Below are 18,522 nucleotides of genomic sequence, written 5' to 3'. Positions count from 1 at the left end.
TGAGTGCTGGCACAATTGGTCTGGAAATTATCAAGTGTATTCATAAGGAGCATGCCCACTGTCATGCCTATTATATTTTTAGAAGTGGACTGTAGGGCTTTCATTCCCTGTGTCAAACCTGAGGACTTTTTTACTGTCTTTTCTTTCTTCTAATGTCAATTGGTTGTAGATAGGTAATTTTTGAATGTATTTGAATACAACTAATTTTCATTTATTCTGCTTAGATTTACTTAATTGTTGTCATATGGTAATTGCGTAAAATGTGCTTCTTTCTTTTTAAACCTTTCCTCTTGCACTAAGGTAATGTTGATTCTACAGCATTATCTATATTATTGCAGTTTCTCTCCTTGGCGTTGCTGCAACAAGGAGAAGAGCAGTAGTTAAATTTTCTCTCAAGTTCCTACTATACTACAGTGTTTAAAGTAAAAATAAATTACTTGACTGCTTTTTAGTTGGATGACTAACTTGGAAGTAGATTTAGACCTGAAGCTCAGATTTTAAAGCTCTCTACAAGAGCAGAAAGGAGCTTCAACTCCAGCTGCTTTATGAGCAGTGACAGGACTTGTTTCCTGAAACTGTCAATGAAAGCAATGGGGGCAGTCACAGGTGACTGTCACCTTCAGTCTTGAGACATGCCACCCTAGGTCTTTCATTTTTCACTGCAAACATGGGACATGTATTTCTTCTGGGGATGAATCCACAGCACCAGTTTTGTTCTGATAACAGCATCTGGCACTAGATTGATTTAACAGGCTATGAGGTTTGCTCTTTTCAGATATGCGTTTGTACGGCAGCTTCTGTGCAGCTCTGACATGGCCACACGCTACTGTTGTTTTTTCTGCCTCCTAGCACCACGTGTGAAGCTAAAGCTCTTTGACACCTGCCATTTGGACCCTTTTCTTACTGAAAAATGTCATCGTTTTCAGACAAGATGAAGACAGATATCTGATCATTCTTCCCTTTGCAGGGATGTGCTGAGGGCATGGTTCATACACTGATGAATAAAGGATTCTAGACTGTAGTTATACAGTTAGTTTTATTTTAGTATGGTAACTAGTTCTTGATTTGGGGTTTCATAGAGTTTTATCTAATACAAAAGAAATTAAAGCATGGTAACTCAGGTTTGCAATAATTCTCAAACCTGTTTCATTCTGCTGCAAGTATAAATTGTCTTACTGGTTTAATGGCAGGAAACGTCACATCATTTTTTCTTTGGGAAGAGGAATGATGGTAGTTGAGGAATTGAAATCAGAAAATTTTGGATTCTTCTAATTCTGTAATCAGTCAAATTTTTTGAGGAATATGTTTTCTGCATTTGTCCAAATCTAGAAGTTAGTAGAACTGGGCTGCATTTTCCAAAGTAGTAACATTTTTAAAAGGAGCTTTTAAATTCTATGCCCCGAGTGCTTTCCCTGTATTTTTGAAACCTGTTTTGTGCTAACAAAGAGGCAATCAGGTCGCCTGGCTCAGAACGTAATTGTCCTTACGTTTGAAATATCTTTTATTGGGTTTGATTACAGGAAAAGTGCTCTTAGAATGTAAAATCAATACACAGCCTTCCTATAGACTCCAAAGCAGTGAAAGTCAAAAACGTTGGGCTTTTTAACCCTCTTATTTCCCAGCTTGCAGAGGAGTGGGTAATACTTCAAGACAACTATTTGAATAATTATAATTTTTAATATACTTACTAATTTTTCAGTCTTTGTCATATATTTCTTCTGACATTTGAATGCTGATCTTTTCAATTAAACTGGCTTTCATTTCTTATATTCCTTTAAATTTCTTATAAACAGACATTGAGGAATTCTTGCATTTTATCTGATGTTGAAAGACTATAAATTGGTATCAAACCATTAAATTTTGCATGTTGTTCTTCATCTGACAGTGCGTACTTCAATTCTGTCGGGAAGTTTAGTTCTGCATAAGCATACAGGAAAAATGGAAAATGAAGTATCATTCTAAGACTAAGTGCTATTTCAACATAAGTAATTTTTAATTATCTGAAGCAACAATATGAACTGTGATTAGAGTATCTTACTAAATATGGATTGAAACAGGTCTAATTCTTTTCTCTTGAGCAGGTTCTAAAGATCTATACTGTCTACCAGGAAAGCCGTCAGCTTAACTGGTGCTAAATACCATTTATGGCTGACCAGGAGACAACTAATCCCTAGTGCAAGGATGATTGCCTTGAACTTTTGTCATTTCAGAAGCCGCTTTATAAGGTGCTTATTTATTGTTCCTGCTGTAGGGTCAGCAAGCTGTTTCAAAAGTAGGGTTTGTAACTGAAAGAAAAGGTAGTGTTAATCTGTGTTGAAAATTGCTGCAGAACGGAGTCCCTGATTTGAAATAACATACTAATTTTTACTTTAAAAGGTAGATTGAATTGGTCGAGATCAAATTCCTTTTTTCTTTGCATGGTGTGAATTCTAGTAAACTTAGTGGAATATAGAGCAAACTTATTCATACGTGGGTAGAAACATTGACTTTTTTGTTGTGAATTCAAAATACTAGTTGTAAACAGAAACTTAAGAATGCAGCTGAGCAACAATGTGAGGTCTGTATCACTGCTTATCATTTGATGTGCTCTCTGAACACTCTTTGTGCAGTTAACTTCTGGTGTGCTTGGGACCTCTGAAGCAGGAACTGTACTTTAAGACTTGTGGTGTCCCACCTGCATCTAATTGAATAGCTTCACTGTGAGTCACTATGAGCTTTTTTTGTAGTATTTTCGCTAAAGACGACTATAACAGCTTTTGTCAAGTGTGACTGATTTTGAAAGGTGGACTTTCATATAAGTGAAACTTTTATGGTATGTAGCAACTTTAAGTTTTGACTGAAGCAATGAAAACTTGATGAAAATTCCTTTCCTACCTAACAGTACATTTCAGTATTAAATATATTTTACAATAACAATATTTCCCAGGTTCTAGATATTGTTAAAATTTAAAGCTAATTCTTTAGATTATTTAAAAACACAGATGAATTGTGTCTTTTTTGTCTTGATTCTATTGAACAATGCTTGCTTTCTAGTATAATCCTTTTTCGTCATCCTAACATCTTCCTTTTGCCATACCACTAGCTAAGGAGGGGGGGGGGAAAGACCAGCTTTTGAGTTTCATCTCATCTATCAGAATGCACAGGCTTTTAAAAATGCATTATTCAGTATATACTGGAACCTTTTAATCTTGCACTTCCATGACACATGTTCCTCATGTGAAAAAAAAACCTGTGGCATAGCTGTGTCAGAGCCAGGGTCTGTCAAGCCTGGTGTCCTATTGTTCCTGTGGCAGGGGGCATGTGGCTGCATAAATCACAGCGTCCCACTCAACCTTTGCTGGACTGCAGTCTCCCATGGGCCATAGACATCACCTCCCTGGCAGAAGGAACTGTGCTGTGCACAGTACACGGGTGCTGGGCTGCTCACGGGCCCAAACATGCATTGCTAGGAGCAGCAGGTAACTGCCCAAAACCCCAAGAAACCTACAGCTTGCCATGGGTAATGAGGAGTTGGGAGGGGCTGTCCAAGTTGCTCCTGCCAAGCTGACAGGAGAAGAAAGAGCAAGATAAGTCAAAATGCAAATGAACAGATGATTGCTGTTTCCTCTTGAGAGCTTCTTTGACCTCCCCTATGTGGCTTTCCTTAGTCATCAAAAATGGGTACGTAGGAAGACATATAAGAACAGATGCAGGCATCTTATTCTCTAGTGTAGCTCTCAACCCTTTTACGTTTTACACTCTTCTGGAACTAGTTGTGACTTCTGTGTTTTCAGTAAGACCCAATGGATTTCTCATTCATGAAATAGCCCAATCTTCTCTTGAGCATGTGCTTAAATAAGTGTTCCCTGCCCCTTCTTACTTTGTTTTTAATCACTACATCTGTCAACATAATTAAAGATTGATACATTCCAACTGAACTTCTAAATGTAACATTCTTTTCTAGCAAATATTTTGTCATTTTATTTAATTTTATTTTTCTGTCCTGGATGATTCATAAGCCAATTATTTTAGTAAGTAGCACTAAGTAAACCTTTGACCCTTTTGTACTGCTGTACTTTGGGAGAGCCTCTGGCTTCCGTTGCCACAAGTTTATGAAGAATATATTTATCGATTAATATGTAAAAGGTCGGGTTAAGGAATTAAGCACAATTACTAAATTTGGATTGTGAAGGGAGTTATTTTGGCAGATCATCATTTTATGACCAAATATTAAAATCTTGGCCCATTTTGAGATTGACATGCCCTTTGCTTTTAGAATAACCATAGTTTTCTTCCAAGTAATAAACACCAGACAACTCTTTGTGCTGGTATTGTTTCTTAAAATGCTATTTTAAAGATTTAAGTTGTAAATCCAGGATTTGGAGGTTGTAGAAACAGTAAGTTATGTAAAGTTCTTTCTTTATAGGTCATTAATCCTGTGTTGAATTTGATTGTGGGGAAATTACCTTAATGCAATGTAAGAGTCTGAAATGTTGATAAGATTCATGGAAATGTCAGGAAGATGCATTCGTCTTTAAACCCACAAACATCGAGCCTGATATCTTTTTTTGTTATACATACATTACATTTTTTCACATAGTTTTGAAAGAGTTTACAGTAAAAATTTACTACCAGAGAAACTTGCAAGTTTTAAAAATTGTAATTTAGTTAAACAACTGTTGGTAACTAGTTTGTTACATGTAATCTTTAAGGTTATGCATTTTTGTAGATATGTAATAGCTTTGAATTAAAAAAAATTCTAAGTGTTCTTAGTTGGTTTTTTTTTTTTTTTTTACCTTTTACAAGAAAGGCTTTTTTTCTTGTAGAAATTAAAAAATTGAAAATATGGATGGTTTCAAATCAAATCGTCTTTTCAGACCAAATATATAATACTTATTTAAGCTGAGTAAGAAAATTACTTGCTTTAGTAAGTCTTAAAAGGCTCCTTAAAGTATTTAGAATACAGCTGGCATGGTGTGTAGCATAAAGCTGAGGGCCCACCAGGTGGCGCTGGTGGAATATAGTTAATATTGGTTTAGGTACTTAAAATGTGTCTTAACAAATGAGAATGAGATGGGTGCAGTATAGGAGAACTTAGTTTCTGTGCGACAAGCTTATTTGTGCAATTAAAAAGAGTACATTGTAATATAGTGTAGTAGCTTTGTGATTTAGGCACTTTTAATTTTTAGAAGTTGGATATAGATGCTGAGGAAAAAACCTTATCTGTAGGATGTTTGGTGTGGGAAGCAGGCAGTATGGAGGCATAGTCCCAGACTCTTTACCTGCTTTTTTCTTCCAAACTTGTCCATTCATGGAGTAGAAGCATATCATGTCATAACCATGTGCTTATTTACCTACTACATATTGACTTTAAAAATAGCTGTTTAATAATGCTGTTTTAACTGTCTACGTTTTAGTCAGTGCAAGGATCTTTCCTCTTACGCAATGCACAGAAATAAGGGTCTCGTGAGGGGTAGGGGAGTCAAGTTTTTCAGGTTTCATGTATTATGTGACTTACAAAGTTGAAATAGAAACAAATTCTGAAGATAGACAGGATTTTAGATATAATTTCACCAACTCTTATGAAGCTTTTCATTTGACTGTCTTGAAAATTGTATCATTTATTAAAAGGGGAAGGGAAGACTGAAGAACAGTGTGGACTGTGCAGTAGTTTGGAATAAATTTCTGTTACCTACTCATTTGAACAGATTTGGTTTTGTCTTAATATAGCTGACATATGTGTAGTATTTGACAGGCATGATGCAGAGCATTTTGCAACATTGAATTAGCTTAAATTGTCCTATAAATCATCTTCCTTTTCAAGAGAATTATTAGAATTTGGAAATAAACCAAAATATCAGTGAACCAAAGTAACCGTCTCCTTTCTAGTCAAAAAATAAAATCCAGAACAACTGCAGACAATCCCCAAACCTGTTTTGCTTGTAATCTTAGTATTTTGACCAAGCTAAATGTTTTAGCATTGTATGTGCCAGTGTCACATTAGTAACCACCTCACTGTAGGTAAAAATAAGCTAAATCAAACCATATGACAGCCAGTAATAGTTCTGTAAAAGTTTGCATTTGACTATGGTTGAATGACTCAGAGGATGGTTTCTTTGGAGTTTGTGGCCTTATGCATTTAATCTGGGTAACAAATTTATTTAATATCTGGGTTTTACTGTCTTGGGTGCAGCAGTTATGGGGTTCTGCCTGAGTGAAAATTCTTCATCCCCTTTTCCATGTCTGCCACACCAAATACTTCATAGAATAACTGCGTGCATCTATAAAACCATCTCAGTCAGAGTGGTTGTCAGGTATCCAGTGTATGCTGCTTCTGAAAGTGCTACTTAGATCTTGTTCTCTTGCTTGAAATAATTCTTTTACTTGTCTTCCCCCCTTCTCCTTGCCCCAGTGTGTAAATGTTTTTGCTCTTGAGGAAAGGAAATGTGCTTTTTTCTGTCTCCCATCCTGAGTTTTAATTGCATTTATTCATTTTAGCAAGTTTGTGTGCTACCTACCTTAAAATTTGGCACCATTCACATATTGCCATAGAATGACAGTATTATTGTAATCCTTCTGCTTCTAAAAATTGGCAGTGTAGCATTAATGAGAATCAATAAAATGTCAAATGTGTTAAAATTCCCATGTAGGTCGCATTGTTTCTTTCACTGCACAAAATACTGGGAAGGGATCAAGAAATAAGCTGTATGCAGTAGCACAGTTTATAGCACAGTGCTGTAAAAATGTGTGCAAAACGCTGTTGTGTTGTTTGTTTGTTTGTTTTTTAATCTAAGTGTATTATCAATGTATTAAATCTAGAAATTGCGTGAGAGGTAACTTTTGTGATCTGGTTGAATACAAAGATTGAAGAGCGATTAGTGAAAAGCTGTTAGAAGTGTGTGCTAACATGTGTGGGTTTTTTAGAAGCAATATCCAAAAAGAAAGAGCTTGCCAGATGCTGCCTTTATAAGGTGCGAACAGGTTAAGAAATATGTTCTGCTGCATTGTTCTTTAAACTACCCGTTCATCAGAAAAATCAGTTTTATTAGATTTCTGTCAACATCTTTGTTAGGTTTTTGTGATATGATCTTATTTCTGAACTCTGTGATGGGAATGTTTTATGAATGTCATTTATGGTGAAGGAATGCTCATAAGACTGAATCGTTTTAAAAGATCATGTAAATAGTTTCATTTTCACTTGCCTTGTTCAGCTGGTCTGAGGATTTTTTTACTCTGTTAAACTAGTTGTTTGAGTGGGTCTGGAGTTACACTAATACTACAGAGAACAGGATTTTATTCTCTGTATTTATTGAGAGATCCAGTCTGTCTGTAATATTGAAATGCTCTTTTGAGTAACTTTAAGATCTGTCTCAGCACAGCACTCCACCGAATTCCAGTTTTGATTAGGGAAGGGGAAAATCTGCACAGACAACAGTAAGAAAATCTTACCTTTTATATCTGCATTTTACACTGTTTACTGTTACCGTACTCAAAACATTGAATGGGAATGTATTTTACCTCTGAGTTGTTCTCCAGATTTTTCTAAAGGGAGTGGCTTCTGAGTATCCATTTCTTTATTTAAAAATTCAACCTACTGAATGTTCTTAAAAGGAAAATTTATAGTCCAATTTTAAAACAATATAAAGCAAAGTTAGGGTTTTTACTGAAAGGTCTATTTCTTGAGGATGATGGTTTCTCTCCTTATGGCAAAGATCAGGTTATTCTAAAAGGGGAATAGTAAAAGTAAAAGTAGTTCTGACACTGATAGTATTAACTTCCAGTGCATTAGCTGTATGATGCTGTAATTATCAACCTGAAATTCAAGTTCTACTGAAGTTATTCGAGGAAATATACTGTTGATTCAGTGGTGTCAGAATTTCACAGCTGAAAATAACTTACACCGTGAATACTGGATTGCTGTTTTCTCTTGATGGAACTAGAGCACTCGAGGGTTTTTTAATTATGTGCTGTGATTTGAATTGGTGAGTTTACCATCATTATGGAGTGAATTTGAGGTGTGTGGTAGATACATGAACTGTAGCTTAAGTTACTGAAGACGCGCAGTCTGTGTTTTTCTTTGGGGATGGCAGTGAGAGCGGGGAGAAGACGGTATGAAATGCCGCTGAGAAGCGAGCTGCAGTTCTGTGGCTCAGTCTGCATCAAGTTGGGGTTTTTTGAGTGTTTTAGGCAGCTGGCTTGAGACAATGTATGTGCACGCTCGTGACTTGGATTCATGTAATTGTTTAATGTTAGACTTTAGAATGTAGGTGTTTTTAATGGAATTATCGGGTAGACTTGTTTTTGTTTATGAAAGCTGATTTGCCTGTTTACTTCTGGTAACCCTTGTTTCTTGTGTTCATTTTCTCTTCTGTAAAGATTGATACAGGGGCTGATATTATGCACAATGTGTATTTATAATAAGGCCAGAATTGAAAAAGAATAAATGTTGCAGGTCAGGGAGGGGTATTTTGGCTTAAATGGAGATCTTTTCCTTTGTACTGTCTTACTTTTGTAAGTATTCAGTTGATTCAAGATATTTTTAAAACATAACGTGAGGCTTTAAAAAAAAACCCAACAAATATTCACTTAAGTCACTTAAAGTCTTTCAGTTGCATTGTTCAGTTGTGTGGTGTTTTGATTATTTGCCACTTTATTTTTCAGCATTGTCAGTGAAGCGGGAGCATCTATCTACAGCGTCAGTCCGGAAGCATCCAAGGAAATGCCGGACCTAGACCCTAACCTAAGAAGTGCGGGTATGAAGAGTATTTCATTTTATCACCTTTCAACATGGAGCTCAAGTCTCAATTCTCAGACTGTATTGTTTATAATATTAAGTATAATAATAGTCAAAAGTAGAAAAGGTTTTGGTTGTTTTGTTTCTAAACTTTAATTCTTCTGTATTTCACATTCGAAGTCCTAGGTGTGCAAATTAATGACATCACCTTCTTCTAATACCTGTAATGTAAAGAACCTTGTGGATGTATTACTTCAATAGCCTGGCACAGGAGAATTTATAGCAATTAATATAAACGATGAATTGCGTAAACTTTCATAGCTGCACATGTCCAAGCCCACAAGAACTAGACCTTTCCTCTCTTTTCTTGTCCCCTGTGTGCACACAAATGTCTCTAGAAATAATTAAACTATTCAAGGGCTAGGAAAAAATGTAGGAATAGAACAGATAATTTAAAGTTGTGCATCCATTGTGATCACTGAAGTCTTCATGTAGCTGAATATAGTCCTCAAGAAATACTGTTTAGTTTTAGTTTTTAAAAAATTATTTACTTCAGCATGAATGTCACTGAGGTATAATACAGCTCAAGTTCTTAGAAATGTGCAAGTGTAGCCACTATTATAATTTGCAGTGTTTGGTTAAACAGTAGTCTTTAATGATCAAATTCCTGGCAACTTTGTCAGTGTGCAAATTCTACTCATAGATTTGGTTTATTAGGAGACAGCTGTAAGGATAGGTTTGAGGTTACTTTTGGATTACTTCATTTATGTATTTTTGTATGTCTTTTTGTATTTGTTTTTACCTACCTTGGGTTTTTTATTCTTGGTTTTTCTGCAATTTGTTGTCATTCTCAATCAAATATAGCATATTGGAAAACGCAGCAACGCTCATATAGAAGTCTTTTCCAGTAAAAATTATAATGTTCTTAATTTTAATGTTATTCTGACAGGTTACTGGCCTGGAAATCCTTTGGAGGGTGTAGAAGTAGATTAGCAGAAAACAATTCTGTAGTTATGTGGTATTCAGAGGTAAAACTTTCTAGAATTCCCCGTGTTCCCCTTTCCTTTTATTTCCACAAAGGGGGAAAAGTGTTAACTCAATGTTTCAAGTGAATGTTTTTACAGGAGTATTCTTGAAATGTTTATATCATTTGCAAGAAAGGCCTCTAGCTTCTTTTTGCTTGACTCTTTTTCCTGACTGCAAACAGGCTCCATTGTGATTATTTCTTCCCTGGGCCACAGAGGTTTTGAATGTGTCATGGTATGGCCAGAGCAAATATTAGGCATGTGACGTTTCTGTGTGTTTGTGACAGATGGCACTAGCTTTCCCTTGGGCCAAAGTTTTTTATGTTGCTGATTTATTAAATATGGGTTTAGAGTTGATGGAAATGAACAAAATAACACCGAAAAGAAAGGAATCTAATTTTTAACATTATGCTTTTCCAGATATACGTGATTTTCCTTTTTTTCTGAAGTTACTTTTCACTATTTCAGACACTTTTATTTTGTGTTGTGCATCAAGTATAGTAAATGAAACTAAAATTTTTAATACATGACCAATGTCAGTGTTAATTAATTAGAGTTCATAATTTCTCTACTGTTACTAGGATTTGCTTCAGGCATAACCTAAGTGCTGTTTCATCTGGTTTGAAAAGCATCAGCAATTTTAACATACCGTAGCGGTCCCACAGAATGGATATAAACTGAAAAAGAGTAGGGTAGAAAGTGAAAAATAATTGCTTAGTTCCATAGATGTTGGCTGGTATGGAACTGACAGCTAGAACTATGTTTATTACACTTGAATCTTTTTAGAAGTTATAGATTTTTTTCCCCGATGTCTTCTGGTGTCAAATTATAATTAGTTGTGCTAAAGCTGTGGATATTTTCTTAAAGTTCAATGTAAAAATGTGACATAACATTCAAGGAAAGCATTAACTGATGTTTGAGGGGTTTTTGCAAACTTTTTTCTTGACTGGCTTTTCCTTTTCAAATTTTGATTTTCCTTTAATTTGCAGCAAACAGAAAAGTGACATTGTGTCAAAGCCGACTTGCTTTTTATTTTAATTGTTGTGTTACATCATGTCAGATTCTGTGCTTACACGATAGCATTTAGTACATTAAGGGAAGCTGACAGCTGCATGATGAAGTGTGACATTTATAGTTAAAATAAAAGGTACAGCTGACGTGAGATATCTGTGATCTTAACGCTGTTTGCCACTTTAACATTTTACTCAACACAAACTTTATAGAAGGGTTTGGGTTTGTTTTGATTTACACAGGTAGGCCTATGATTGTTCGTTGGGTACATAAATGTGAAATATTAAATCATGCACATTATGTGTCATATTTGCAGTGGTGCTTAGTAACTAGTTGTAGTAGGTTTTCACTGCATACAGAGAAATAGAAGACATAATCATGATAAAAAAATTAGCTTATTGATTTCTCCTTGGCTGAATGTTCTAAATAGGGAAAAACCAACAACCTTCAGCATTTCTTGGGCGTGCTAATTGAAGGTATTAGTTAATCCAAGAACTCAACTGGTTATTATATTTTCTTCCCTGTCTTTGAAGGTCATGGATGATGTGAGTTAGTAATAAATTGAGAAAAATCTCATTTTAAACTAATGATGTATATATAAACTATAGTGGAAAGTCTTTATAGTCATCCATACAGCACTTTTAGCCAAAATTACACTTGCTTGGAAAAAAAAAAAAAGAAAAAAAATTGCTCTTTTCTTAAACAATTTGCTGTTATCTACAGTGCAGTGAATAAAACAGGGTCTTTCCAACTTTAGAATTATCCTGAATATTTCATGAAAGTGCAGAAGCTTCTGTTCTGCTACTCCAATTCCTATAAAATGTCATGGAGTGGGACTCAGCTAAGTAGATAGTAAAGAACTTGATGAAACCTAGTTACTTGTGTTTGAGTAGAGTGAGAAGGTATATATCTGCTTCTGACAGTCATTGGAGGATTAATGAGCAGCACAGCTATTTCTCAGCCTCACAGAATTAGGAGATAAGAGGCTTATAGGCCAGAGCAATAAAAGGATTTCCTCCTTGATAGGCTGAGGAAGTTCAGCTGCAGCAGATTAGGAGGGTTCTGCCTAGAGAGCAAGCCATTGGAGTTCAGTAATGGGGGTTTGGATGAACCTGTGATAGGGTTGCAGTCTGACAGAGAAGGGAATGCAAGGTTTCCATGAATTCTCCTTCCCAGAAGCTGTGCCTACAGATAGACTTAAGATTTGGGGTGGAAGTTTTTAGGGTAGAATGGACACCATAAATAGAGTACTTTGCAAGCTGGAAATGTTGCTCACCTTTGTGAAACTTATTAATATATGTGCCCTGTCAAGGCTTTGTGAGTGCCTGCTCTGAGGCTGTAATGAGGTAATAGTAATGAGGGAGCTGCAAGGCTGGCTGGATGACTGCAGTTCTGTTTCTACCCTGGCATGTGTGCTCTGGCTACCTTCTTGAAGAAATAGTTAAATGTTTAATTTGGTGGAGTTTTTATAAAGCCAAATTCCTATTTATTTGGCTGTCCTGTTCATTTGTTGGGGCCCTTTTTTTTTTTTCTTAATTTATTTTCTTAGCTACTGTCAGTACAACACTTCATGTTTAACCTTTGGTTAGTTTTTATTCAGGGCAGCTTCAAGTAAGAGTTATGCACTTGAACTTGTCTGTAAGATCATCTGGGTTACTTTAGGTCTCTCTGATTGAGACTTGCTTGTGCCTTTTTTTCAATGCAAGGCCTGAATGCAAGTTTCCATTTGAAGCAGTTGTAACAGTTTGCTGGGTATGGTACTTTGCCTTGCAAATTTACCAGTAATTTGCTTGCCATTAGTTATCTTTCATTATCAGAGCACATGAGATGACTGTCTTGATGTGGTATTCTTTGTATAAGAAAAAAAGCTAAACTGAGTGGTGACAAGCATTCCTCCCTCAAATAAATGGACTCCATGACAATCAGAGCTGACCTTTTCTGGTTGCTGTCACTGGGCCTGTGAACTCTGGAATGAAATGATTTTACAAAGGTTGATATCTTCTTTGCTTTACCTCCATCCTGTCCTATTTAGTTTTGCCTTAGGGTTTATTTTGTTGTGCAGAGCCTGTATTCCTCACAAAAATAAGGTTTATGAGATGAGAAATAACGGAAGTGAGTGCAGGTGTCAACACACAGACACTGCCAGGTGTCTTTCTGGTTTTTTTCTCTCAGCACTTCTCCACTTCCTGGTTGCAAATGCTTGTTGTCTTGAGCAAGTTCGAATAGACAAAATGGAAAGGCTACAGAGGGACAGGTGAATTATATAGACAGTGTAAGGATCTATGAGTAGTGTTGAAGGAGTGGCACACAGAAATATGGAATTTATGTACTTTCTGGATGCCTGGAAACTTGACAAGGTATGATTAGCTAATGAAGATTTTGTTGTCCTTAGCATGAGGAAGATGCACCAGTTGTTTGGCTTGTGCTCACAACAGATTTTTTTCTTCTGCCTCCTCTCTACCTCTTGAAGTGGATAGCCTAATGAAATGAATGTTGCTTAATGATTAAGAATCAGAGGAAACTGATGAATTCTGGTGAAACAGTGGCCTGATGGTAGAGAATTGCTATGAGGCAGTAGTCACACTAGGATTTTACTCTGGTTTTGATATACACTTAGTTATATTAAATGAGAAATGTCTTAATTCAATTAAATTAACAAATTATCTTTCCTTTTGAGGTGAATGCTCTAACAAATTAGCAGTCTTTTCTTTCTTTCACTATTTAAAAAGCAAAATAGAAACTGGAAAAAGAGCAACATACTTGGGCTTGTCTAATGCAACATCTCCAAAAAATGCTCATTTTCCTCTTGACCATGAAGGACTAGGGTCCTCTGTCAAGACCACATACCTGTGTCGCCCAGCTAGGAAAGCAACAAATGTAGATAAAATATTCCCCAGAGCTACTTTTTTGTAAAAATTTGAAAAACTAACAGGGCAAGCGTGTGTCTTGTGCTGCATGCACAGGTATAATCCGGTATGGAAACTGTATTTCTTTTAAGGGATGTTTTCTGAGGATAAAGAATCTGAGAGAGCCAAAGGTCACGCAGCACATCTTGCCTTAGCATTGTCAAATCCCATCTGCTTGTCTTCTCTCCACAGGGCAGAGCACATTGCGTTATTGTACGCTCAAAGTTCAGCACACCACTTGCACTTTTCTTTGCAAAAGAAAGCCTTGTAGGCTTTGAGGGCTTGTTAGAACTTTGAGTTTGTTATGCTACAGGGTTTTATTCCCTGGGGTCCTGTTAGAGACATAGAGTTCAGAGCTGTCATACTGGCCAGCAAGTGGAAGGTAGAGATTGGAAAAAATGTAATTTCTTTTGACTTTATCTTAAGGAAAGTAAAACAATTTGATGATTAGATGTGTGGGACATAGTGCCTGGATGTCTACTTGAGCTAATTTCTTCATCTTCTTAAAAGAGCACTGCTCCCCCTTGGCTACTCAGGAGAGAAGGTCATTTTTCAAAAACTTTATTGGTTTATTTAGTCTTCTGGTTAAACCGTTTGCACTGCTGTGTAAGTGGAAGCTTTCTTCTACAGCTAGTTGTAGAGGATTGGTGAAAGTTCCATGAGCTTTCAGAAAGGAAAGTAAGCACTGACTTCTTATGCATTAAAAGACTTTGTCAGCCCAATGTTTAGATGAGTTGTGTGCATTTACAGCAGTACAAAATGAAATCGTATATCATCTTGCATCTATTTTATTCTGCAGCATTTAAAAACAAGTTAAATTATACTGTTCAAAGTAGAACATAGTCATACTGTGATAATGAACATGCAGTGGTTAGAAGCAAAAGGGATGGTGGACAATAGTGATATGTTAAAGATGAAGCCTATTAATGATAGTACTATTAAGAAACTAAAATAATAGTAATGGCAATAATTCTTAATTAATAGTAGTAATATAAATAATTAGTAATAGAAACAAGAGGGTCTTGTTACTTCTCTCCGCATGGGACCCAGTTCCTGCTGAAGAGAAGAAGCTTATTTCAAGGTGTGTGGACTAGCCTCTGCAGTTTAAACAGTAGTTATAGGAACTCTGTGGATAATTTCAAAAACCAGTCTCTAACTGCAGATAGTCTGGAAATGACTGAGCCTTCTGCAGTTGTACATGGACATGTGTGCCTGCTTCAGAACATTGAGAAAGAGAAAAATGGGCTCGAATTACCCCAAACCAGTGGCATAATGTTGAATGGGTTGTTAGATGAGCGTTAGAGATGTTTGTAGTCTGTATTTTCTTGTTCTAGATGAGAATCTAATGTCTTCTAATCTGTGGAAACTTCAGGGTATGTGGGAGAGGTGGTATATAATCGTTAACATGCTGCTTATCAGCGCTGTATTTCCTCTGAAGCTGTACAGCACAGTAGTGGCCTGGAATTGTTTGATCTGTAGTCTGATCTATAGTTTGATCTGTAATCTGCAAGCTTTACTTTCTCTAGTAAAGCCAATTTCCCTTAGCATAAAAGAGCTATGAAAGCCATTTACTTCCCTTCCTCTGGATGTAACTCTGTGCATGTGTTGTGTCTGTGTATTTTCCTTTGAAGGCTTTGTTACTTCTTTGAAGTATGGAGCTAGAGGAGCAACGAGTACTAGGACGCTCTTCAAGGAGTTTTGGTCTCCTTTTAATATTGTAGTATGATGTGTTACTCGCCAAAGCTGCTTTTCTTACTGTAGGCATAGGAAAGGATATTCTGGTCAGTTATAAAAGGTTAATAATTGTTGTTGGTACGGATGATTAGCTCTTGTAAGATTAGAACTTCAGGTAATTTTTTACTTTTGGTAGTAACAATAATCAATGGCACTGTGATGCAGTTAGTACGAGCAGTGTAAGTGTGAAAAGGATATTGATGGTATCTACCTTTTGAGCTGAGCAGGTGGGAAAAGACTTTTTTTGAGTTTATACCATCTTGTAAGTCTAACTCATTTCTGTGACAGAATAATCACATCATGCTTCAATTAAATGATTATGTGTCTCCCATCTCATATTGGATAAAAAATGATACTATTCTGTGATACAGAAATTACTAATACTCAAAAAAAGTGATTTTGAGAGTGTTTCTAAGAAAAAATACTGACTTTAAAAAGCTGCATTGTAATATTCACTTGTCAAGTTGTTCTCTTTAAGCGTATTTCTAACTTTCTCTGTTGTATTCAACCCATCTCTTTTAAAGATTTTCATAGTAAATAAGTAAAATGTTGTCATTCATTATTTCATTAATCTTAGGCAAGTAACAGATTATCAGTTTTATGGAGTTAAAAGTAAACTAAAATGTAACCTTTTTAAAACAAAAACCTGCTCACTTGCCAAAGAAGAACTTTGGATGAAATGCAGCTGTTGAGCAGTTGCTTAAAATAAATTGCATACTTTAAACCCACCAAGAAGATATATGAGGATTCAAAACTGTGTCACAAATCCTGACCTACTGAGAAAGAATGCTTAATGAAAAGACTACTGTACGTTTCACTGTATCCTTTGCAAGGAGGGTGAAACTCAGGTCAACAGGATAGAAAGCTTCCAGGACTCAGGAAACCTGAACAATCGATCACTGAGTAAACATTATTGCAGATACTTATGGAGAGTAATTGATCTTGAACACAATAATAGGCTTTATAAAGGGATTTGAATAAGTTGTAATGTTTCCATATCTACTCTGGTATGATATATTGACAGTAATTACATATGCATTGGTGAGTTAGTCTCTGATTACCTTAATAGATTATTTTTTTATTTCATTGACAGTGAAGTTTCAACCCAGACTTTTAAGGTGCAAAAGTTAATTTAAAGTAGGAGGAGGGTGAGTTACTTGGATGTTATAATAGCATGTCTCAGCAAGAATAAGATACTGAGGTTTTATAAAAAAAATACAGAATTATCTCATTTATGACAAAATTGAAGTTGAACTAATCGTAGCTTAATGGCTTGTGATTGCCACGTATTTATTTGTAAAACAATCTACTGCCTTCACATCTGGAAGCTTCATATTGTTTCAAAGCACAAAACAAATGCTCCCACTCATGAGGTAGCTAAGCTGTCACAGTTATTGACTGGGATGCATTTTTATCCTTATGTGAAGATGTGTTTAAAAGAAGGAATGCCATCATCTTGGACTTTTGGCCAAAAATGGTTTTCTGCCTACGCTGGCAAGCAACATTTTAATGCCACTGTAACTGAAAGAAATTGCATTTTTTTCATTCTACCCATAAGCATTCCTCATTTTCAGTCCTTCCTTATCTAAGCCGTTGAGTTCTTACATAGAGCAATGCAAAAAGAGAACATTTCAATATGCAATTTTCTGAACACAGGAGTTGGCAGCCTGCCCCCAAATTGGGCACAATACTTGAAACCATAATAAATTTTATACAGTTGACAAGATTTCCAGCTGCCCTTGCACCCTAAATAGTGTGCATGTCTGATTTGGGTCTTAGTGATTGCTTTAGACCTGTTCCATTACTGAAGCGAGGCAGATAGCCTAAGAAGTTAGCACTAATTCTGGATTTTTTTAGGGCTGGCAGCTGATGTGGCCCTTATATAGATACCATCTAGAGAAATAGTTGGAAGGCTGCTGTATTGTTTTTTCCCCTCACTGTTGAGAGTGGACAGTTTTTATCATCTTTAGTCTGAAAAGATTTAGCCTGAAAACTATTATCAGTATTCCTGAGTGAAAACTCTCTTTTTTAATCCCTGTGAAAAATTATATCACTTGCTGTAGAAAGTACTAGAGGAACAAAGTTATGTGACATGTATGTGTAAGGAAAATAGTCTTAATTTTACATTTGTCAATTTGAAATTAAGAGAGATTTGATATTTTTAAAACAGGAGTAACCAGATCATTAGGTGTGTTTGCAAGCTCATGAGAGCATATCTGCTCATTAGGCATTAGGAAACAAAACATTTTAATGTAATTCCTTACTTTCTGTGAAGATCAGACACTGAGATTGATGTGAATTGTGCAAGCAACTCTTATGGATGCTTTTTGCTCACCACACTGGCATCTTCATTGGAGACGTACAAGCATGCTTTACTGTCTGGTGGGTTTGTCTTGTCAAATAACTGAAGTGTGGAGTGAATCAAGACTTCCAAGCAGTTAAATGCCAGAAGATGCCCTAATGACAAGACAGGATTACAGTAAATATGCTTTCTGTAACCTTCTTTATTTCTCATTGCATTTGGATGCAAAGTTCATCTACACTGAAGTTGGAGGATAAGGTAGACCATCCTGTCCCCCACAACTGTTAAAATTTTACATTAATTAACTGTAGGGAAGCACAGTATGTTATAATGATTCCAAGTATTGCAGTAATATTTTCTTCTTAATTCACAACTCAAAGCTTTAAGTTCCTCAAGTGTGCAATTATTTCTAATAGCGGGTCATGTCATCCTGATCTTAATACCCTGTTTAATATTGAACAGCATTTTTTTCACATTTTACTTAGGTTAGCATATTTTTAAGAGTGGCATCTCAAGCTTTTCATGTTTGGCCATGTGGATAACTTTTGAGAAATCTGATTTTCTAGTTTTGCCCTGCATGCCATCATATCATTTATTTTGTATTTACTTGAGCAAAAGTAAAGAATACCTTAATATCTGCAGAAGTGAGAATGCATTACCTGTTTCATTGTTAGTCTTCTGAAAATGCATGGTTTCTAATAATTTCTGAAGTTTACTTTAAGGATAAAAACAAGTAGTTTTAGGCAATACCTGTATTAGTCTAAAATAGTTCAATATGAAAATCAAATTCCATAGTCTTGATTTAGTTTTTAAGGGGAAAATGTCAGACCA

General features: G+C 35.9%; 1 protein-coding gene across 4 annotated transcripts in view; it reads left to right on the top strand.

Moving 5' to 3' along the window:
• SRBD1 (S1 RNA binding domain 1) overlaps window positions 1-18,522 on the top strand; it is a 123,728-nt gene that overhangs the window by 51,320 nt on the left and 53,886 nt on the right. For all 4 annotated transcript variants that reach the window (XM_018085353.2, XM_018085355.2, XM_018085352.2 and 1 more), the window contains one exon: window positions 8,641-8,732. In XM_018085353.2, the coding sequence (XP_017940842.1) occupies window positions 8,641-8,732 (92 nt within the window). The remainder of the gene's footprint in view (window positions 1-8,640; window positions 8,733-18,522) is intronic.

This window comes from Manacus vitellinus, unplaced genomic scaffold, assembly GCF_001715985.3.
Source record: "Manacus vitellinus isolate BGI_N305 unplaced genomic scaffold, ASM171598v3 scaffold_8_pilon, whole genome shotgun sequence".
NCBI classification, from domain to species: domain Eukaryota; kingdom Metazoa; phylum Chordata; class Aves; order Passeriformes; family Pipridae; genus Manacus; species Manacus vitellinus.
This window is presented reverse-complemented; position numbering and strand designations above follow the sequence as displayed.